General features: G+C 46.9%; 2 protein-coding genes across 2 annotated transcripts in view; one reads left to right on the top strand and one right to left on the bottom strand.

Annotated features, from left to right (window-relative positions):
• T265_10510 (hypothetical protein) overlaps positions 1 to 1553 on the bottom strand; it is a gene marked incomplete at both ends in the record, with an annotated part of 35823 nt that extends 34270 nt beyond the window's left edge. Inside the window, one exon of the mRNA XM_009176898.1 lies at positions 1520 to 1553. Within this exon, the coding sequence (XP_009175162.1) occupies positions 1520 to 1553 (34 nt within the window). The remainder of the gene's footprint in view (positions 1 to 1519) is intronic.
• The window catches only part of T265_10509 (hypothetical protein), a gene marked incomplete at both ends in the record, with an annotated part of 45700 nt that overhangs the window by 14481 nt on the left and 6946 nt on the right, over positions 1 to 24273 (top strand). The window contains 7 exons of the mRNA XM_009176897.1: positions 10833 to 11164; positions 11903 to 12067; positions 12154 to 12418; positions 13691 to 13819; positions 16172 to 16424; positions 18111 to 18343; positions 21888 to 22161. Coding sequence (XP_009175161.1) covers positions 10833 to 11164; positions 11903 to 12067; positions 12154 to 12418; positions 13691 to 13819; positions 16172 to 16424; positions 18111 to 18343; positions 21888 to 22161 — 1651 coding nt within the window. The remainder of the gene's footprint in view (positions 1 to 10832; positions 11165 to 11902; positions 12068 to 12153; positions 12419 to 13690; positions 13820 to 16171; positions 16425 to 18110; positions 18344 to 21887; positions 22162 to 24273) is intronic.

Genomic DNA, 24273 nt, shown 5'->3' with positions numbered 1-24273 from the left:
CTCGGAATGATTGTGTTAAGCTAGCACTAAGTCCCCCCATCCACCTTTATCCTTTTCTTTACAAAAAGACTTTCAAATAAGTCATGGCTGTACGGCAGTGAAGAATGGGTGTTGAACACTGATGTCATGCTGTCGATGATGATGATGATTAGTTCCGTGTCGAGCCCCACCTCCAAAAAAACCCCTACTATCCGCTGCCCCGTAGTTTGTTGGACTTGAATCGAACGCCATGAGCAGGGCCTCTGAACGAAACTCTTTAACAGGGAGTCAAACTTTCGATTGAGCATACCACGGAAATCCTCGTCCTTGACTGGAACAAACGGGAAATATCATTTGCCTGCACAGTTCATTGTCCACTGATGTTCTTCCCCAATCTCTTCCCACTTTACAGGCAAGCGTCGCTGAATCACTTGATTTTAATTTTCTGATCGATTTGCCTCGCTCCTCAGGAATACTGAGGTCTCACTCCAACGCGACAAGACACCTGCCCCCCTCGCACACTTCAAAACTGGTGGCATGGTCCTGGTGAACATTCTGACGGCCGTACTTCAGAAGATTTAGACTCAAACAATACCAGTAGAATGGAGCTCCTTGACCATCATTTTGGTCTTCAAAAGGAGCGGAAACTATCATGGCATCCGCCTAGTAAAGTGCTCTCGAATTATTTTTAGCAAGCTGATCGATTATCCGGAGGGGCAGATCCATGAGCATCGTGCATTGCCCTGGCTGGAGATGCATGGACCATATCTTTACCTTCGGACAAGTTCTTGAACAAAACCACTCCTACAAACGTCCCACGTTAGTCACCTTCCTCGATCTGAGAGTTAATTTTGAATCCGTCACTCCTAAAAAACTTTCGCGGTATCTGGCGAACAAAAGTGTCCCTTCCAAATTTATATCTCTTGAGAGGGTAGTGTATGCGAACTCCTGTGAACACGTACGAGTGTGGCAAACTTTCACTTGGGTTCACTAATTCCAGTGGTGTTTAGCTTTGTTATTGAAGTGCTGCTCGAAATTCCTCTGCCTGTCTCTGGAGCATCCGGGGTCGAAGTGCCCCTGGAACGTCTCCTCACAGACATTTAGCATGCGGACGACATTGCTCACCTTGGTTAAGATCCTTGGAAAATGCGAACTGCCATAAATAACATCAACAGGATGACATCAGTGTTCAACACTGATGCTTCGCTACCGTACAACCATGATTTATTTGATAACCTTTTATGAAGAAAGGAATAAAGGTAGGCAGGGAAGGGACTTGGTGCTAGTTCACTGCAATCATATCAAGGTGCCTACACTTCCAGACTGACAACAAGAACACCACCGGCATCGATTAGCAGCCATATCTTGCAGAATCTCTAAGCAGGCGCAATGAGGATCACACGGTCCTCATCCTGGAAGGTGAGTGGCACCGACAGCACCCAAACGTTTCGTAATCTCTTTCATGCCCCTTTGAAGGACCAAAGGTTAACCACCTCTCCGCTTCTGCCAATCTGAATTGGGCACAGAAAATAGCGCTCACTTCGACAAACGGTGGCTCGGCGTGCAAAACACATAGCTAAACCAACGTAGCTTCTGTCGGAAGTCTCCGTTGCACAACCGAAAACTCGCCTTCTGATTGTGGACTTTCCGAAACCAACCCAGACGAGCTATGATCCTGAGACAATGATTCTGGAACACTTGAAGACGTCTCAGTTCCGCTGTTCGAACAGACCAAGTTTCACAGCCATACAGCAAAACAGCCCACGCTGTAGCCTGATACGCACGTTCCTTCAGATCCAGGGATATACCGCTTTGACGCCATATATGTCAAATTAGCAAACATGACTCGGGCCTTGCAGATTCGTGCATCGATCTCATCCGTCACACTACAGTCAGAACTAACACAACTTCCAAGATACGTGAAACGCACCACAACGTCGAGTGTGCTCCTGGATTGCTATTGGCGCCTTTAGTGTTCACGAGCATGACCTCACATTTTGTAGGTGCAAAGTGCATACCAAAGGACGGGATGACTTTGGTCAGTTCATCTAAAAACACTTGCACATCCTCGAAGGCGAGAACGATGTCGCCCGCGTAATCCAGATTGATAGGGTTTTCGTCACCGGGGTTTTTGAAGGCTCCAACGTTCGTCTCATTATTTCATCGGTGACGAAATTACATAAGAATGGGGCTTGAACGGGCATCCGTGATGAACACCACTGTGCTTGCATCTGAGATCTGTTCGTTTCTGAGATGCAGCACACAGTGCCAAGTGAGTCCGGTGTCGGGGCGAGAGCAGTTAGTTGTCTTGCTTGCTTCAGACTGCGGACACCAAAGTCGGCCAGACAGACTGGGCTTGAAGATTGATTCCCGGACGCCCGAGGTTGTCGGCGCCTAATGCCGCGGAGAGTTTGCCTGAAAAATCGATGCAGGACGAACAGAGTCATCATTCCTAGGTTCTGGGCCTACAAGAACAGAGTTATTAATAGAAGAGAGGAAGAAGAAAAAGCATGTGAAAGAAATATGTGAGGCGTCAGCAGCACCTTGTTTTCGCTTACGCACCCTACTGTATGCGGCAAGTAAGGTGATCAGGCTGATGGCACCACACGACAGCCGATGTGACACGAGTTCCTTTGTGTGTGTATGCAATTCTTGGTTGTAGTGGGCTGAGACATTACCAGGGCACCCACACCTACACAGGAGGACGATTGGGGTCCTCCATTCCAGCTCTTGGCTCAAAAGCCTAACTGCAAGGCAGCGGCGTTTGGCGGGTAATCGAAATACAATGCCGTTTTACGGAACAGGTCGCAATACATGCTCCAACCCCCAACCTGGAGGACCAGGAGACTGTTTCTCAGACCTCTAACTATTGAGCAACCTGGTATGAGAGGCTTGCGAGTGTCGCGCGGATACCCTGTAGTAGAGTCAGCGGTTCGCAGAAGTACACAAATTATCACACCGCATCAAGGTCCATTCTCTCCGTGACAGTTTAAATAACATATATTTGAGTTTTGAATACGCTGAATAACGGTTTGGCGTCCGCTTCCCATCCGCAAAGTGTAAAGTGCTGCTACAATACGGTGGGATTAAGTCCAAATCTCACTCCTTGGAATGTGCCGATCGACATGGTTTATATACCTGGGCGGTTGTATGAGTTTCGGTGGACCTGCTGGAAACCAAGATTACTTCTCGAATCGGGAAGGCCAGGGCACTTTTTGTCAAATTTCGACACCTATGGTGCCTACTTGTCTGTCAGGGGCAGAGTTTACATTGCGGTCGTGCGATCCATACTGTTCTATTGGACAGAGTCGTGGCCTCTACGTTCAAAGGACATACAAAGTATGTCAGTGTTTGACCATCGGGGGGAGGGGTTTGGTGGGAACGTCGGATTAACAATGCTAGGCTATTTTATGAAAGAGCCGTTATAGAGACTAGACGCACAACGTGAACACCTCGTTTAGCCATTGGGAAGCAAGTGGACTCAGAAATCAAATCAGAACCGGCCCCTCGAAAGCTTACCAGATGGTCCAACGTTGGATATTAATGCCCCTGTCTAGGCTTGGGCAACCTGACCCAGCCCTCGTGCTTCCTTTGGATGGCATGGCAGCTATGCACCGAAAGGGTGCTACAGTTGAACGACGACGAATATTAATGTCACGGAGAACAGATTTAAGAAGCGCTATTCAAAGCCGAGTCTGCTGTTCACGATACAATCCAGCCAACTTCACCCAAACATTTGATCTTAGATGGAACCATGGTTTTGCTGGAGGCCCGGCGACAGATATCTCCTGGTCAAAATCACAACTCAACCCGACACGTCATCTGATGCCAGATGAAACTGAGTGTCCATGTAAACCGAGAAGCTTGCTAGGCCCGAAAGGCCAAGAAAATCGGAGAGGCAAAAATGCTGGAAACGTTCGCAGGCTGTTCCAAGTGATTTGTTCGACTGGTCCTCTGAAGTTCAGTCAGTGGCGCTCCTGCATCAAGGCTGTTGCTTTCAATGCGTTGGTACCCAGTTCTGCAACTAACTGACCATGTCGTCACCACTGCTTGTCTGTATGTCGAGCGCTTTTCCAGTTTCCAGTGAGCGAAATCATAGCAGCTGGAACCAATGGCACATAGTTTATAAATGATAAATTCGGTCCTAAATTCCGGCTAACAGCACTCGATATCTGCGAACGAATGCTGTGGGAGCATTTTGACTCTGCAGGCGTTAAGGACTGGAAGTGAGTTTTCTATGGTCATATCAGTGACAGTTTCAGAGGAAAGATTAAAGAAGATACCCGATTCCCAAGAATCGCGCCAAACATGTGAACATAGCTTCCCACGTTTTTGAAACAGAGTAATTTCGCTTGAATGATACGGGATGTAGGGAGATATCCTCATGCGTTTTCATTTGATAGGTCAATGAACATTACGGCAGTGAAACGTCGGTGTTGAACACTGATGTCATGCTGCCGATGCTGATAATGATACCGTTGGTTGTGGCGGGGCTTTTCGTGAACCACGCGTCCGCGAGAGTTAGATGAGGAATTTTCGCAGACATCTTTGCTCCGTATATACTGCCACAGTGTCTGACGGTCCACAAAGTCAAAGGTGATCTTCAAGTCAAGGAAGAACACCACTGTTGATTGCTGGAAACTCTCGCTGTTCTAGAATGTCGGAAGTTTGAAAATGCGATCGACATATCCTCTTGCGTGGCGGGACCCAGCTGAGTTTTCACGGACCTGCTTCTCTCTGTGTTCAGTCAACCTTGAAGGATAAGACCAAAGGGCACCTTCGATGCCATAGCCACCAGGCTGATGCCGTGGTAGTATTCCACGGTGTTCGTGTACCCCTTTTGGAGATGGGAATAACTGTCGATGTGCCACATTTCAACACTGTCTTCACTCCACACAGCACCAGTAGGATTTACCAAATGGGTTACCAGGAATTTGCCCCCTCCTTTTGGACGGTTGACGGTACTATTTTGTGTAAGGTATGATTTTTTCCGGTGGCAAAATCCTTATAGATCTAGACTCATCCAGCAAAACTGTTTTTGCTTAGACTTCACTGTTTGACGTCTGGGAGATTCGCATGCACGCGTCCTACTCGTTGCGTGCTGCTATGGATTTCTTGACACATTACTAGCGATTCCGACGACATATAATAGTCAAGTGATCGTTTTGGAGGAGTAGTGTCGGTTTACAGAAGACAGTTGATATTTGTGAGGTATGGTAAGTCTCCGAAAATGGTGAGCTCGTACCCTCCTTGCTGACTCACGAGGACTTGAAGGAAACGAACTGTCAGTGCTCTTTGGAGGGGAGGCAAACGGTCCAGAGAATATGGTGCATCAGCATTCATCCCCACCTTCATAATGGCCACTGTATACACAATCGTTGTATTAGACTGACGGTGCTGTTCGGTCTTATCTTTCGAAAGTCGCATGGACACAGAAAGACATCTGTGCAAACCCATCGTAGTTTCTTGCTGGATACATTTATCCCGTTTTCACCTCCCCAGATTCTGGGACGCAGGTGCTTTATCAACCAGAAGTGGTCGTCCTTAGCCTGGTAGGTGTTTTTTGTTTCTAATGACCGTCATGCACTAAAGCAGTGTCTGCGAAGCGAATTCTTCAACTCCCCAAACTGCTGTACGCCAACTCATATGGGCGCGCGAAGCTCACGATAAGCCCTCGCCTTAATCCGCCTTCGTCAGACAAGGTTGTTCTCCTTCCCCTTGTCTGTTATCTTATCTTTTGATCATCGACATGGTCATGGAAAACTGGCTTCTAGCCTCTAACATGGTAGGGGTCAGAATACTCCCAGAGTGTTCACTCTTGTGTTTGACATCCCCAACACTTCCCGTTGTAGGAAAAGTCAGTGACGGGGCTTTCTCGGGTCGGTTTGGAAAGCAGTCGCTTGCCGTCGGGGGCCGTCGACCCACCTTCTGGGAAAAAATTGATTCCCATGTTGACCCGCTCTACGTTGTCTATGGCTACGCTCCGTCAGGCTGTAGTTCGAAAGTGCTGAGAAAAATTTTTTGTGAAAGGTTGCTATGGCATTCTGTTGGTCTCGAAAGATGGCGAGTCGATCCGATTCTTGTGCTCCGTCCAGGTGTGTTCAAAGGGACGTTCTCGCGTTTTTCATAAGACGTAGCCAAGGATCCAGGGGTCGTACCTTGGTGTTACGTATCTGAATGGGTACGTTCAGCCATAGCACCCTTTCAGTGCCTACCTGCCATGCCACCAGAAGGAAGCACGAGGGTTGGAATACTGCCAGGCTGCCCAAGCCTAGATGGGGGAAGTCGAGATGACAGAGGTCAGATTCGAACCACGAACTTCCCGATCAGTAACTTCGCGCTCTAACCACCTGAGCCATCTCGCCCCTGAATGGGTACGATCAATGGCTGTACGCGACCTGAGAACAAGCGCACAAATATCCAGCTATGGTTTACGGCCAACCGCACTTAGCACAGAGAGAAGACTGGACCTTCAGAGGCGAACTTTTACTGCTTCACCCAAGTGCGAAGCACAGCCGGATTATCGTGAATATCGTGAACGACAAATTTGTTAGCATACACAAAGTACCGTTGGCCAACAGGACAGAAGTGCGGTCCTTTTAAAATAATGTGCGGCATGGTGGAAAGGGCGCGAAAATTAAAATTTCAAGTTTTCAGAAAATAAGTTTGACAATAACTCGACAAGTGGTTTTTCGGGGATACTGATATTCCAAACGGAGAAGCCTGTGACTACTTTTGCTCTCGGCAGGTTTGCGGAAAATCCGCGAGCTGCTCTGTGGAAGAGCCATGCCGAACACTCATCACTACAGCGATTCGGGACTGGCATGTCAGTGGAGCCACTGCAAGTGAACCTTCTACTTCGAAGTTGCGTCAACAAACTTTAATGGAGAGCATTTAGGCGGAATTCCGCACCGAAACCGCTTTACCGCTTGCAGTTAGTGCTACTACGTCCAAAAAGTCTATCCCGCACGTGGTTGGCATACGGTGTGGATCCACGTGCCAATCCTGATGCAGTATCCACCGGATGCCATTTGTAAATTGCACTTCCAGAACGTGTCAGAATTTCTAGAATATTGTCACCGCATACACTTGATATACGACGCTCCGTAGAAGTGTTTTTAATTTGGCTATGGGTGTCAATACTCTATGCACTCCTGGCGGTCGAAAACGCTAACTTGAGTGGATCACACCGAAAACTAAGCTGAGGCGTTACCGTTGTTATACCCGTCACGTAGATCTTGCGGAAGATTCAGATTTCACCTGTAATGCACCTATGCTCGGCCAAGTTTACGGATCAAGAGTTCAACATTTAACGCAACATCCATAGCTCTGAGGTCAACTCGGACTATATCCATGTAGCCGCAAAATGTGTCTCGAACGCGGTGTTAGCCTCAGGATCACAGTTAAACTCTGCTATGCTCTTCGCGATGCCCTCATCCTGCTGACTCGGCATCAGAGGAAACGTTGTAGTTGTAGCGGGGACTCAGCTGTGTGAGCATATCTCGGCTTGAGAGTTGTTGCTCGAGAAACGCCTCTACTTTTACGGGATTCATTGTGAGAAGACTGAAGAGAACCTCGTCGTCCGAATTTCGAGGACGATCATTGCTATGCGTGACGTGAGAACGAGCGCCCAATCCCCCGGCTGCGACGCAAACCTAACCACTTAGCGGAGAGGAAGACATTAGCAGCTTTAGCAGTAACAATCTCAGTCCTTGCAGCTTATGAACTTGGTCACTGCGTAGAACTATCCGAAAGGCTTCGTGAAAGTTTGTGTTATTCACTTTGACACTGCATTTCAGGCGTCTGCTTCAGTGACACTATCTTCAGCGATTCACCGGCTTAGTCAGAAACTTGGTGAGTGGGTTTTGTAAGCTTACGGTTGATTTTCTACCGATCCAAGGGTGGCACCAGTCTTCAAGGATAACTCAGGATTTTAGTTTGGACGGTTAAGTCAGCGAAGAAACTGATAATAAATCATAATACTTGCTCAGCTGTAACACACTTTTGATGCCTAGCTCCCATGCCACCCGAAAGGCTGAAATACTGTAAGGTTTCTCAAGTCTAGACAGGAGCAGTCGAGATGTTGAGGTTGAAATCGAACCACGGGCCTTCCGGTCATAAGTTCACGTCTCAACCACTGAGCTATCTCGAGCTCAGTAACCGCTTGGTCTCAACGTGTCTTGTGGGCCCCATCGCCGAACTCGTAATTGATTTTTAACGTGCGCGACGTGGGTTCCTTGTCTATCTAGGATACCAACTGTTAATTACTGCTGTAAATCAACGGTGGTCAGCGACTATAATTCTTTTCCGTTCTGACTACTCATGAGTAGCAGCTTTATGCCCTTCATGATAGCGCCGTTTAAATCCCTTCCTGCTCGTTTCCCTGGTTTTCGCTCCTGCTTAGGGTTTACTTATTCTTTAATAATTGATGTCAAGTTATCATCATCATCGTCATCAAAGATAGCAACATCATTATGGATGCTTCATTGCCGTAAGATTTGTTACCTGTTCGTTCTCGGTTGCAAGTTCGTGTCATGTCAACCTATTTTCGAGTGTCCGCCGGGCATCGAACCCAGAGCTCCTCGGATGGTGGACGAGGGCGTTATCCGCTATACCAACCCAATGGTTCGGGAGGCCCTGTTTTTTGTATAACTTTTATACCGCATCTGCCAGATAGGTTTTGTTGTGATTTCTTTTAAGTGGTCTGAAGCGCGCTGTCTGCTTCGGCACGTGGTACAAGCTACTGCATCGCGCCGTCAGCCAAACGATTTCCGTATCTCCCGAGCGCACTGACTTTTTTTGCGCCGTTATCTCTGTATATGGCCAATTTATATTTACTGACTGGCTGTATCTGCACGTTTGTGTATCGTTTGGCTATTGCCATTGCTTCCATAAGGCCCTGTTGCCTTACTGACCATTTTTCTGCTCCCACCGATTGGGCTATCGATCATACTTTTAACATAATTCACGATGTTCACTAACTTGTCTATCTATAGAACCACTTCTTGACAGTTCCCAATACATCATATACTCCCCTGATCCGTGTCTTCCCATCGTCTACTTAATAAAACTGTCTATAGTCTGATAGCGACAATCGTCCTGCGAGGTTCTTAGCTGCCTGGATCTTACACTAACAGTATAGTGTATTTGTTAACCCGATCCGTCATATCACGAAAATCAGTCACCGTGACGCGGACCTACGTAGTTTGAAAATTGTGTTAGTCTGTGTGCAGTGTAAGTCCGTGCACGAAATTCTCTTGCTCGAGTAGTACTCTCTAATTCGCTTCATCCGTGGCATCGAGTAGACATAGGTGAAAACATCACGCGCGCTTTGTTTAATTGTTGTGAAACATGGCATCTATCAAGAGTAGATGGACTGTCTTTCAGGACCTTAGCAACAGGTTTCTCGAAACCAGAGAGACTAGCCGATCCGCTACAAAACGATCTGAAAATGTTAGTTGCGTCATGCAATATGGGCTCGAATACATCACTTAATTAGGCCCTATATACTGCAGTGATTTGTTAATTTCTTGACGTCAGGTCATTCGCTGGAATGTTATTTTTCCCACATACTACAGTGACGTAATCCTCTGACGCAAAATGGGAGCACAAAGAAAGGAGGGACGAAATATTGAAAAACTCATTACAAGGTACAAACCTAATGTGGCGATAACAGGCCGTAAAGTTTACACTCGGCCTTCTATTGGATCTTGATGAACGGTCGTGCAACTCTGTGTCGGTCCTTGGCTTCTTGATCCGCTCACTATATGATATCAAAAGGCACGGTAGCTTCAGACAACCCCTTATGGAGACAAAGGAAGATTATTACAACCGTATTCATAGGGTAGTCACAAGGTCATGCTTGAATCTCTTTGAGGGAGCAAGAGGCGTCGAGCTAAAGACGCTCGGTCCGATTGGCTGACATTCTGGCCAACCAGGACGTGCCTTCGTTTTGTCCGTAGCGCGCACGTGACACCCGTCCAATTGATGTGTTGTTGGTTTTTTGGGGGCGGCTGGCTTCTGGCCCCTTCATTCCTTCGTTTTGTCCGTAGCGCGCACGTGACACCCGTCCAATTGATGTGTTGTTCGGTTATTAGGGGCGGCTGGCTTCTGGACACCTTCATTGGGTAATTCATTAAATCAGCAACTACAGCAGATGGACTCAACTACAATGCTTCTTTAGGTTAGATGTTCCTACTCGCGTGGATGACGGTGTTAGCTGGTGATATCTATTTCTTTCCTTGTCTACTTTTCAATTAGCGAAATCGTGAAAGCTGGAATAAATGTGTGTGGCATACCATTTGTAGCTGGATGACCGAAGTATACCATTTTGTTTCCCTTTACTTTAGTTTTCAGTTTATGAACCCGCTGATAGTTTTTTGCAGCTAGTCCATCTCACAAATGGACTACCCTGTCGTTCCCAGCAGCTGACGAAACGTTGGTGCTCGTAAGCTTTCACTTGTTCGGTGTGCAATCAACCCCAAAACGCATAACGCTCGGCGTGCAGAATTTAAATCTTGGCATTAGGTATTTGTCAGTCATCCTGTCAGTTCAAGTACTAGTAATCAAGTCGGCAGAAGCGATCACACCGCCTAGAATGTCTCGCTTTGGCCGAATTCAAGAGATGAACGCATTTTCATATGCGACTTGAATAGCAACTATCTACTTGTCGTTCAATGGGACTCTCTGGACTTATCATGGCGCCTTTTTTCTGTGCCTTTCGGGTATTTTCTTGATTCTAGCGATCTAGCTATATTAGTCCAGAAATAGTATTATTGTTTCAGTGCTGAACACGTAGCCACTCGAACCTCTTGCCTGTTGATTCCATGTCGTTCATTTCTCCCGTGACGCAGGCTCGAATAGCTTTTTTGGAAGGTGAGCGCCGTGGTCAGGAAAACCTCAAACAAGATTTGGTTCGTCGGATCAAAATGTTAGAGTATGCCTTGAAGCAGGAACGAGTGAAATTTCACAATTTCAAGGCGAACGTAGCCTCAGGTGGTGGAAGTGCTGCATCACAAAAATCGACTGCTATCGACTGCTCCACACGAAGTTGTCGAACCGAGTTGGAATCGTCGCGCGCTACCCGAACTTCAGCAATAACTGCGGATGCGAAGTTGGCCCACTGCACCGAACAGATGAAAGAGATAAACGCAAGGTGGCTGGAAAGTCGGACACGACTAAAAAAGTACGTCGTATAATCTACTCTATTCAGTCGAAGCGTCGTTCGAGGGTGCCAGTCCCGGAGCACTTACTAAATATAGTTTTAAAATTTTTCTTCAGGACGGTATCTGCGCGCAACAGTCAAAATGTCCATGAATGCGAGACATCTTTTCCTTGGAGGTTTTAACTGTGTGTTTGTACTCACTCTTCCGTTTTTATCGTGCATGGGAATGACGTTCTGCATGATGTCTAATTTTTGCGCAGTATTTATTTTAGTATTATATTTTTGCAACAGCCCTGTTAGATAAACTGTCAGCTGATCAAACAGCCTATTGTGGGCACAGTTTATTTAGAGTGCAATCTCTTGTGTATTCCATCTCCTTGGAACGTTCTACGACATCTTGAATTTATTTGGTTTTCTGCACAAAAACTTCATGTGAAGTCGTCTGTCCTCTTTCATGCAAGTGTAATGTTGTACTACTCCCGGGGGTAGAAAATTGATCCATTATGAGAAATTAGTTGAGGAGGTGTAGGTAAGCACTTAAGTTATTTCTGAGAGAATTTTTCCTGTCTTTGGAGCTTTGCATAAAAGACGCTGCCGTATAGTCATGACTCTTACTATTCTTTGTAGAACGCTATTTCAATTGGCTGACTAGTGTTCCGTTTTGTCGTGCATTTCCAAACATTGCCTACTGTGACCATGCGGCCGTTACGAGTACGGTCAGTCTACCACGATAATAATAATAACTTGCTTGCTTTTCAGGATTTTGCAAGAAATCGGATGTACCGACGCAGTTCTGACCTCTAGACAAGCTCGTGTACTGCAGCTGCTGAAGCACAATCCAGCTTGGCGTGGAGCATTGGAAATGGTAGGAGCTTCCGACGTGAAAGATGCGTGGCCTGCTTCCCGTAACATCGGTGATACTAGGTCAGTCCATGGCCGAGATATTGAAGATACTTAGAATTTCCCATTGTTTTCTTGTATTCTTATTCAACTTCGATTTCTTTCCAAAGCGCTTCAGACGATCCTCTCAAAGCGGCCCTGGCTGAGATGGACGAGGTGGTGCGGGGTGACTACGGGTCTGCATCGGACGCCTCGAGAAACATGGAATCTTCAAGTGATGAATTCGCTGAACCAGATACAACAGGCCATTCCTTGGGAAACTCAGACATGACACCATCCTCTGATGGCATTCGAATCAACCGCTTTCGCCGAACTGGCGGAGCTCATTCTCAGTCTGGAGAAAGAAAATCAACAGGCCTGTCCATTGACAGTCAGGTGGGTTTTTTTAAAAACAGATATAGTCCTTAGGTATGTGCTTCAGCCATTGCCTGCCCGTTCATTCAGTTTTGCTCTTGAGGGATACGCGCTTACCTCCGAAGTCCACGACTGCAGGTGGCTTGTAGCGCGGGGACTTCCTCGTTCATATGTATAAGAAACTGGACATCCTAACGTCTAAGCTAAACTGGTCCGACTGTCAACGGGGCGTTCACCTCCGACAGGTAGGCGAACAAAGCTGTTAACCAAGGTGATGATCCTAACGGATTATACTCGGTAACTCCCAAAAAGTGCATAACTCTCCCTGTCCATCCTGAACAGAGGACACATTCAAGGGAGAAAAAAGGCCCATCTCGCTGTAGTGTTCTCTCTTCAGGGAGATTAGTGTAGTAGTTCAGGTGGCTTCACAGAGATAATCGACTTGTGGAGAATCGGAAGCTGTGTACGCCAAATCTCCTCATTGAATAGTGTAACGTGAACGCAATTTCGGGTGTCACGTAGAACTTACTAGGTAACACTAAATAGGCCGCGCTGGTACAGAAACCGTAGAGACATTGTAGCGTTCATTGCAAACAGTTTCAGTTTCTCATCTTTTATTCATCGCCCATGCGTGTGCATATTTCAGATTTATATCTCGTTGTTTGTTTGCTGTTCAAACGCGTCCTATTAATGCCTGTCTTTTATTCTGTCTGTAAACAAATCAGATGTAGTTGTGCCCCTTCACCCTTGATTGACTAGATTGCTCAAGGGTCAAATTGGGAGCTAACGATGGACAAAACCATGGTATGGTTTACTAATACTTTCCCCTTTGTTCCTTACCGTGCTTGAAAGCCGAGAAGCGCTTCTTTCAGGTCACATGACGGCTGTAAAGAAATCGTTCAGTTGTAACACCCTTCCGGTACCTAGCTGGCCATGCTACCCGGAGGAAGCACGAGGACTGGGATACTGCCAGGTTGCCCAAGGCTAGACAGGGGAAATCGACAGGTAGAGGTCGGGTTCGAACCACGGACCTTCCAATCAGTAAATTCGCGCCCTTACCAATTTAGCCATCTCGCCTCAGCTGTATTCTGGAGGGGTTCCACAATTAAACTGTTTGGTTGGGTTTTGACCCTGGTGAACTAGGTTTCCTGAGCTTCCCGAATACATCGTCTTCAATGTGCATTTAACCGAATTCCTGGCTTTTCGGGAATAATTCAATGCAATTTAATGTCACCCGTGACTACCCGACCATCGCCACCTATCATTCCAGTTTTATGTTCCTGCAATTTCCAGCATGGTGGTTCATTGGATACCTCGGCTGTCTCAACCGTGACCTCGTTCATTGACAGCCTGAAACCAAGCGGAAGTCCCGGGCAGGTGAAACGAATTGGACATGGAGGTAACCTGGACAAGGAGATCATGGTAAGTATTCTCGTCATTCTTCCCGTTTCACGACTCCAAGCTTGGCGAACACTTGGCACTGTATAGTGAATCGCTTCCACCTTAATGGAGATTTGATCGGTTCTGTTGTTGTTTCTCGAGCGTGGTAGTTTTCTGCATGTTCCCAACAGGCCCGGTAGCTGGGAATAGCTGGCTGAATTCCGATGTTGTTGTTTTCTAAAGTGTCGTTTTTGTCATTTTGTGTGACGCGAACGGTTGGTGTCGCGAAAAAGTCGGATGCTTCTGTCGGGCTGTCCGAAAGGGTGACATTTCCGCGTGCACTTCGGTTTCTTGTCGGTAGCCGTGACGTCTGGTTTCATAGCCCAATGGATGTCCCCACAGCATCGCCCTGACAGATCTCCGTCTTGGTGATCCTTTTTTTAAACTCACTTCGCTGCATGGATAAGATATTTTTGAAAGACATTTGCGGTGGTTTAAACCATGCCTTCTATTTTTATCCCGTTGAAGTCAGTAATGTAAGGTAGCTTGGGTGTGTTGCTTGTTTTTTCGTCATTTCACCGCGCTGGGCCATTGGATTGCAAACGTTTCATCACCGTTCGAGATGACATCATCGGTGCGGGGTTGAGTGACCCCACCAACGCGTGTTCGTGTGATAGAATAACTAAACCCCTGTAATTCGCGAGCTAAATTACGCAAGCTTAGATCCGATGACAATCAGGATAAACTAGGGTTTTTTGGACAAGTTTTTTCTGTCTGTCGTACGATCGTGCCAGAGGTTAGAATCATCATGTCAAGGGTCGGGTGTTGTATCTTTACTCAACTAGTCTGGTCGGTCCTCCAGCCATAGGAGTGTTCCCATGCTACTTTGTAGGTCCTGGTGGTTGGGAGCCGAGATGGCTCAGGGCGTGAATTTACTGACCGAAAGGTCCGTAGTTCGAACCCGACCTCTGCATCTCGACTTCTTCTGCCTAGCTTTGAGTAACCTGGCCCTCGTGCTTGCTTCGGCAGCTAGGCGCCGATAGAGTGAACGATTACCTTCTTGGTAGTTAGCTTCACGGGCTTCCGTTTCGATGTCTGGCAGTGAAGCATCAGTGTTGAACACCGATGTCATGCTGTCGATGATGATGATGATGATGATTCGATGTCCGAGATTCGAATCCTTCCCGCAATTGTGCAGCCGGCTCCATCGGGTGCTGTACAACCACGCGGTTCTTACAGCTAATTATGATTAGCTGTAAGAATCGCGTACCTATACAGTGGTTGTTGCCACAGTTCCGTTCACCGATGTTTTGTGGAGGTTGGGTAGGTAGCTGCGTATTGGAGGCGGGAGTTGATTGAAGGCAATAGCTTGGATGCATGAACGCTATTGAGGGTGCGGCTGGACCGTGTCCGACTACGTACAACCAATAAATAAGCACACAAAAGACCTTGATTTAACAGGTGATATACTTGCGTCGGCATTTAGTCGGATTCGATCACACTTTAAATTTTGGTAGTTGCCAACAGTTATACCTCCGACACTGTCCTCCTGATAAAAAATGATGGTTACCAGCATTCCATGAAACAGGTGCGAGTGTAACATTCAATCACATGTGACGTTTTAACTTCCGGTTCAAATATACTGGCATTCTATGTTACAGCTTCTTGTAGAATGTTACGTTGGTTCGATGAATAAGGAGGCTGTCCGTTTGAAAGACTGACTGAATTCCTGTCAGTTAACGAAAGTCAGCAGTCCCATTTTTTAACCTCATAAATTTCATCCCGTTTTGTGTTTCCGAGGTGGTGTCATGTACTTCGTCTATGCTGAAGTATCGAGCAAGTTTGGCCATTGAGTGTAACACTCCACTGGCAAATTTGAGCAAACCGTATTGTCACTGATTTACCCTCTTAGGGGATCGAGCGCCCGGTTGGGGAACTAGACGATATTTTGACGTATGGTATTTAGGGCTCGCCTCCTGGTGGAACGGACAAAAAACGCTTTCTTTCGATGCGATTTTTTCTTTCATTCCTGAGTGCTTGAGGATAGGTAATCCCTTGTAATGCACTACTCATAAGGTTGCTCAAAATTCGTCGGCAGCCCACGATTGGTTCCGTCCTCCTTGGGGCTCATCAGGTAGGCACAGTCCCCGAGCTTCCGCTACTTGAAACCAAATTGCACGAAATTATTGAAATACACTCATTTGCAAACTGATTTGGCTTGCCTGAGAACATCACAAACGAGAGATTCAGCTGGGTTCCAGGTGAGTCTCGGACAAACAAATTAGTTTGCAAATGAGTGTATTTCGATAGATAATTCCTATCCTCACCGTCCACCGTTACTCCGAACCGGGGTGAAACAGACACGTTCCGTTCCGGTTCTCTCTGATCATATAGGATTTCATCAACTGTCTTTCCGATAAGACTGGGGACACGTCTCGTCCCGCACCCAACAGCGTCGCGAGTGGTGGACAAGCGCTTCATAATACAACCGTGACCACCGACTGGTCATCGGAACGCCAAGATCTACCCTCCAACACTGCATCAGACTCCACAGAAGTAACGGCCAAGGAAACCAATCCGGCGGATGGCCTTCTGCTCGGTGACCTTGCCAGTTTGACTGTGGCGAATGAGGCAGAAAATGTCACAGGTTAGTATCATACTAATCATTTCCTCAAGATTCATCTTGTTGTGTTTACCTCCAACGCCTTTCTTAGTGTTCCTTCACCAAGACTTGTATGCGTTTGTTCTAAAAATTCAAACTGTCGCTACCTAAAGGTCTACAGAGGTTGAACTTACCTAGTTGTACATGAGAATGATATAGCACACGTAAATCTTTGACCTTTTGATTCATTCTGGTGTACTTTAGCCTGGTTTTTCACTTTCGATGATATGAAAATTTATTTTTAATGAGTGCCTTTCGGTTTCTCGAACCCAAACTCTCCTACGTACGTTTGTGGTTGTGTAATTCGTCTGACAACCTCCGTGAAGCAGTCTCATAAGCTGAAAGTTGATCATTGTCAGTTCATCATGTCTGTTTACGCCCTTAATCGACTATAGCTCCGATTACGTCAAATGCACTTGTATGACGCCTTGACCAACTTGTTATGGCGCCTAAAATCTCAGAAATCGTCGTTGCTTTTGACGGTTTGAGTGCACAAGTGGGCAGATCAGCGCATCCGACTTGGATTGGCCCGTGTACATACAGACAACGGCTTCAGTTGTGGGCTGACACCAGGCTGTTCTTATGCAGTGACGAAGTAAAGAAAGTCGTCTGGTCACATGGTGCCTACCACATACCAAAATCGATCACATCACCATCAGTTATCGAAGCTGTGGGCCAGTAAATGACTGCCGCTGACTTTGGAACACTTGTGTGGATTCTTGCCGTGCACTTGTCCGAAGTCATTCCTATCTTCGCTTCAAAGTTCTTCGCAAGAAGTGAACGAACCGCTTAGCGATTGAGAGACCGTCTGGGCTCTCTTCTAACTGCTTAATCGTTGGATGTCAATTCGTACTGGAACGATATATCCACATCCTTGCACAATCTTGGGAGTTTTGGCTGTAGTACGGCAATGCCAACTCCATTCAAGCGCTGGATATCAGACCGAACAGTGGCACCACTTGGATCTCGGAGGAATATTCCTGCCTGTGCCGAACATAATTCAGCCCGACGAACTGTCAGACTTCATGTGAAAATTGGTGTGTTCACTGTGGAAAGTCATGAAATTGGGGCGAGGAATTCTGGGAATGTCCAAAGGTCGTTTCGGTTGAACCTTGCGGCTGGCCCCAGAAACCGCCTGTGAGCGAAACGATCAAGGGTCAAAGCGGTGCGACTATCTTCAATAAAGAAGAACATCTCGACCGCTGACTCGAGCCCAATTTTCGTGACCGCCTGCTGCTACTCCGCCGGATTTTGAACCGCACTGAAACCCTGAACGGCGAAGTTGTACGTACCACTAGTACTAACCGGAGGTGTAGTTGGAAGCTACTCACAAGAAGACATTTGACCTAATCCACCAAAGATAAAGTTCTCCGTGGGCATCCTTAGCCCACTGAACTTTTCAGTTCAGATTGCCTGATTGTGGTGGAAACACTTCGAAACACAAACGGTGCCAGAGTCCCTACCTGTCCACTTTAGGGCGAAGATCGCTGAAGCGGTATGGGTGCTTAGTGTGTTAGTTTCCGGCATATTACTTTATTTACTTGATCGGTGTTGTCCAGAAGTTGTCCAATCATGATACGCAGCAGTAATTTTATACAGTAGCTCCCACCAAACACATAATGTTTTAACTGACCTCACAACTTTTCCTCTTTCTTCCCCATCTGGGCGTAGAAGGCGACACTGGACATATTGCCTCCTCATCCCGGGACGCTTTCGACTCCAGTGCTGACCGCGAAAACGCTAGTGGCATTGCTGGTGATGTGGAAAACAGTCGCATTTCGACTACCTTCGGCTACCAACGGTGGACTCCCCGTTTCACTCTCCGTGGTCACTTTGACGGTATCCGGTCGGTAGCATTCCATCCAATTGAACGTGCCGTTTTCACAGCGGGAGAGGATGCTTGTGTGATGCTATGGAATTTAGATAAGGAAGATCAGTCCGGCTCGGCAAGTCCTTGGTTTTTACTATTTAGTGGGTACAGCACTTTTACATCTGCTTTTTTATTGTGCTGTCGTTAACTTTCACAGCTGTCCGCATGTTCGATTTACTTCGGAATCGGCTCGACGCAACACTCATTTTGTTTATATTTGTGTCCAGTGAGCTAACCATCCATTAACTGACGGGGAAGGGGCTTAATGCCAGCTTACTGCAATTACTCCGAGGTGCCTACACCTCCAAACACTCATTCAGGCAGTCTGGATAGAAACCGACAACAAGAGCGTCACCGACATCCTTTGGTTGCGATATCTTGTAGTGTCTCCACCCAGACGCGGTTGGGATCACGCGGTCCCCATCCTGAAAGGCGAGTTGCACTGATAGTACCCAAACGTTTCGTAATTTCCTTCATACCCCACTGCCAGTTCAAGGATCGGCCACCTGTGCTTCTGCCAATCCGAGCTGGGCTTGGAAAATAGCACTCTGGCAAACGATGTTTCGGCATACGTAACACATGTCCCAACCAACGCAGCTTCTGGTGCTGGACACACTCCTCGATGGAAGTATCCGTTGCACAACCGTAAACTCATCCTCTGATCGCCTCGTTACGGATACACCGACACTAACCCACACGGGCTATTGTCTTGAGACAACAATCCTTGGACATCTGAAGACGTCTCAGTTCCGCTGCTCGAACAGACCAAGTTTCACATCCATACAACAAAACAGCCTGATACACATATCCCTTGAGATTCAGGGATACACCGCTCCGACGCTATAGGTGTCTTATGTTAGGGAACGCGACCCGGGCCTTGGAGATCTGTTCATTGACCTCATCTATCACACTACAATCAGAACTAATACAACTTCCGAGATACGTAAAACGCTCCACAACTTCGAGTGCCTCTCCGTGGATTTTGTGTGGCGCATTCAGTGATTGCATGTCCAGGAGCATAACTACAACTTGTGGGTGCAAACTGCTTACCAAAGGATGGGATGACTTTGGTCACTTCATCCAGAACTACCTGCGGCTTCTCTTCACAGATGAGAACAAGGTTGTCGTCACAGGCTATTTTGAACATCGGAGTTCAGGAGACCTTTCAGCGTTCATCTCCAGATTTAAACGACCACGAAGTTAAAAAGGAATTTAGAGTGGTACCCCTCACGGTCACCGCTTTGTGTATGGAGGCTTTTGGAGAGTTTGCCGTATACTGTCACCTGTCTGGAAGTCTGAGAATGCAATGAGCTCATTATGTTCACAAATTTCCGGGTCATTCCTTAGTGAGCAAGCAAGCAGAACAGACGAGTCAAAAGCGCCTTGGAAATCCAGGAACACTAGAATTATGGGTCGCTGATACGTATGGCGTTGTTCTAGCACCTGACGGCGTGTGGAGATTGCAACCCCAACCAGGCTGGAATCTCGCTTACCGCTCTCGAGTCGGTGTCTCATAAGCCACCATAAGCCTACGAAGCATCAGTAGTGCCAACGGTCTCGTTTCGACCGGGGTCATGCTGATTCCCCTGTGGTTATCACACTCATTTGCAAACCCCTTTTTTGAAAATGGGCACTATCACCGACTCTCCCCAGTTTCCTGGAGCAGACTCCTTTTCCTGAACACAACCAAACGGATCAGACGAGCGCTGACTGAGGACTTCACCCCATCTTTGAACGATGCGGGTGGGAGGTCATCCGGACGAGAATCTTGCTGGCACTTCAGAGGACATATGCAGTCGTAAACCTCCGAGGAAATAGGAGGGTTCTACGTGTAGTAACGGTATTTTCCTCAGCTTAGTTCTCGGTCTGAGCCTCCCAAGCTAGCGTTCACGTCAAAACAACCACCATAGGTGCACAAGGTCTATTAATGCCCAAAACGAAGTCAAGAACAATTGTGCAGCGCTTCTTATGTATAGCGTAAGCGGTTATAACTTTCTGGAAGTTCTGACGCGTTCTGGATGCGCCATTGGCAACCGGCATTTGGCCAATACTGGGTCATGATTGGCTGTTGAGTCCAGACTTCTGACTAATCAGATCTCGTCTTGATGCCGGACTGGCGTGTGTCCCGAATTCTTGGCAAATCTCGTGCGGGTCAGGCTTATCGGCCGTAGCAGCGCATGAAGACGTGCGGCAAAGTGGGATCCGTGTGGAATTCTGCCTAACACTACGTCAACTATGGGCTCCAGATGGGTGGCAGCTGGTGGCCACGACAATTGTTGCTCAGGCCCTACTGACCTTAGAAGCGGTACCCACTGTATCACTTGTCTGTTATTTGCTCATGACCAAGCAGTACACTTCTACAGAATGGGCTATAGCTGTGAGTGACATTTGGCAGAGAATACTCCACTCTGTATTCACCAATGGGGTAATAGGGTGCGCCCACGTGTTCGGTGCGAGCAGTTCACTCTACGGTTAACCAGCATCTCATCCGACTACTGCAACTCCCTAAGAGAATCGCGAGACCAGGTTAAAATCCATTAAGGAAGAATGAATGAAGAACGTATCATCTGCTTTGGTACAGTCAACTTCCACCAAAGCATATCCTGAACAAAATGGATATGTCCACCTTGTGTTATTTCATCGGGTTCCGTTTCGCTTCATGAATCGAAGGCCCGATAAGTACGCTGACACTTGAGAGTTGAGCCAAACTTACTAACTTCATGTAGTTGCTTCACACTTGAGTCACGACATATGTTCTCATCGGCATTGAAGTAACAGTCCTGATTCCACGGTATTGCTTGGAAGTTGCAAATCTTCCGTAATCCCTGGTTGTATTCTGTCGAACAGTGCATCAAGACCTTTGCTATTCTGAAAGCCGCATAAACTCGGACAGTCAAGTCGGTACCACGACTTAGCAGGCGGTATATAAATTACCAGTTTTCAATTACACCGACCAGTTCAATTTCAAAATCCAACTGGACATCACCTCCACGAAAACAAGCTTTTTCATCTCTTTTCGCAGCCCCTATGAATGGGAGTTGCAGTCACCACATTTATTCCTGTGTCTACGTTCACTGCAAGCAGTCAGACTGCGTCAGTGGAGCTTGTTCCATATTTTGCCTGATGATGCTCGCAATCCTTTTTAGATAGGTTCTCGTCCTCAGAAGTTGAGTTTTCTTAACCTGAACTTTACGAAGCGAGCCTAAAAGGATCTCCCGATCAGACGAAGTTGAACAACACTTGTCAACTGTGCCGTTCAAACTAGTACGTTCAATTTCGCCACCCCTGGATTGTGCTATCGACCAAGTGGACAACTCAAAGCTTAGCTCAACGCGGTTGATAATGTGGTCCCTCATTCCATCCGTGACTGCTGCAACAAAACCATAAACAAAGTCCATCGAGTTTGTTTGAGAACACTAGATTTTAACACCAGTGTTTTGGAATAACCCTCAAACAGGAGGCATATACTAGACTACTATTTTTACTTAAACCAAACCAACGTTTTCTGTGTGCTTCATTAATGGTTGCCTTTATCGCCATGAGAACTTATGGTCATATTGTGAACATTCTTATACCAGGCCTGGTCCCATGCAAAGCAAACAGGACGTGGTTCCGCCCCCTACTCAATGGACGAACTTGATCCGTTCCACGTCTACCGTGGTCACAACGGCCCTGTACTTTGCGCTGTAACACCCAGCGCAGAGGTTGCCCATTCCATCCCCTACGCTGCGGTCACTGGTGGGTTAGATGGAACGGTGCGTGCATGGCTCATCCCACCCCATTCCACCCATCCGGAGCTGTCCACGGCGAATGAAACCGAGGCGGTGGTTGACTGTGGTGAAACCTTGCGAGGTAGGATGTGCACATTGTTTTCCCGTCTACTGTATGAAGTGGATCGAGCTCTAAAATTTACAATTCCTACTTGCTTGTTCCTGCAAGCACTGCTCAAATTTCTCAGTGTTTATGTCACCTTCATCTTACTTGTCGCTCATGTCGCCCCATGTTATTTTCAGCTAACACTTCTCAACATGGCTGTTTTGCGTTAACCAATCAGGCTTCGCTTGTCAGCATCACAGAGTCCGTTTCGCCAAGTCATGCTTTGAACATGCTTTGTTCATACAGGAACGAATTTTCGACGATCAATTCTTGATTTCAAAATCATATTTAAAAGAGCCAGTGGCACTAGCTACTGGTGTCTTCCCGGGCTGGGATCTAAAGGTACTGCGACACTCAGTGTCGCTCGTGTGATACTCACTACTTTTTCTCTGTGTGCTTGTTTACTCGATCATCCCTATTTTCACAGAAGCTGTAGCTACATACGGTTACCCCCCCCCCCCAAAAAAAAAAAAGACTTATCTGCTCAGTTATATATTGCTGATTTAAACCGTATCATGTGTCGGTTTACCTTATTAGTGGCCAGGATCTGGTTGGTAGGTAGGTAGGTAGGTGTTTTTCCGGTCGTTTGCTGATTTGGGCCAATCGATTAATTGTCAGAATGTAGCAACTCACAGCGCTGCATGTGTCTGAAAGCATTTCTACCTGTACACTCACCCGCATCCACCATCTCGGCAACCAATCGGAGTTGCTGTGGTGACAAACCATGTATCAAATCGTAGCAGCATCACGTAAGTAATCTGATTAATCCTCAATGAGCACAAAACATTCCTCCTGGTTTTCGCTCAAGGTGAGGCCTAACGATAGTGCTTAGCCTTATTTGTAAGGGGCTTAAGCGTTCGTCTGTCGATAGATGGAGTCTTTGTTCGATTTAGCTAACGCCCGTTCACCTATTGTTCATCATCCCAGCTAGCTGGATGGACAAGTGTATTTGGCATAGTACGTGCGTGTTATTCTTTGGGGCCTTTCGGGCACCCAGGTGACATGTGCCTGTTCGACTAATTTAGGTTATCTATTGTTTGCGATTTAAAAGAAGGGACTCGCTACTTATCTACTCAAATGTGAGCATGTGTACTTGTTCAATGGTGTGATTCGGAAAAATTATAACATTTTAATTTCAGCTGAAGCAATTAGAACTTCAAATCCGAGTGTAAAAAGTATCGTGAGCAGAAATAATGACCTCAGGAACTAGAGTGTAAACTTCAAATGCAAGAAAACTGATCGCGCTGCTGTTACACATGGTCTACTAATTGGTTTTCGTCATCCAAAAACAAGCCACTGGGATGAAGTGGAAAATGTGCAGCAGTGCAGTAGAATAAAGAAAGGGCACTGTCTCGATCTTAATCGCATCGCCTTAGTAGCCTGAATGTGAATGTTTTCACTGCCGTCATTCTTGTTTACGGTGACGCTGTGGATCAGATGCGTGCTTCGTTCGGTTCTGTTAACTCTCGGTATAATGATAAATAGCCACAGAAGATAGCCAACAAAAGCTCACAGAATAATGATCGAGACAATGGGACACTTTCTTCGATTAAACTAATCAGCCTTGTCAAAGGGCTAAGGCAGTGTGTTGTCATACTTGTTTGTAAGTCACGTAAGTAAGACGTATTCTAATCTAGATCTTTAGGGTCGTGTGTAGCAGGCTACAGTAGAAGCCGTGTTGTTGTATGGATGCGAGCAGTGGCCTCTGCGGACAGATGATGTGAGGCGTCTTCAGGTTTTCGACCACCGACGCCTCAGAAGCGTGGCTGGTTATGGATGGCGTCAGCGTGTTAGTAACGATGTGATTAGAAAACGGGTGTTTGGTTGTGCTGCAGGCACCTCAATCCGAGAAAACATCCAGCATCATCGACTAGGATGACTCGGTCATGTGCTACGCATGCCGAAACACCGTCTGCCGAGACGAGTGTAGTTCCCCATGCTTGCTTTAGGATGGCGCAAACCGCGAGGTGGACAGTGCATGACTTGGCGGAAGGGCGTGAAAGAGATCACGAAGAGTTCGGGTGTTGTTGGTGTTTTACGCCTTCCAGGATGGGGTCTCGGTGACGCCGTCTGTACTTGGCTGGAGAC

Source organism: Opisthorchis viverrini, assembly GCF_000715545.1.
Source record: "Opisthorchis viverrini unplaced genomic scaffold opera_v5_376, whole genome shotgun sequence".
Taxonomy (NCBI): Eukaryota; Metazoa; Platyhelminthes; class Trematoda; order Opisthorchiida; family Opisthorchiidae; genus Opisthorchis; species Opisthorchis viverrini.
This window is presented reverse-complemented; position numbering and strand designations above follow the sequence as displayed.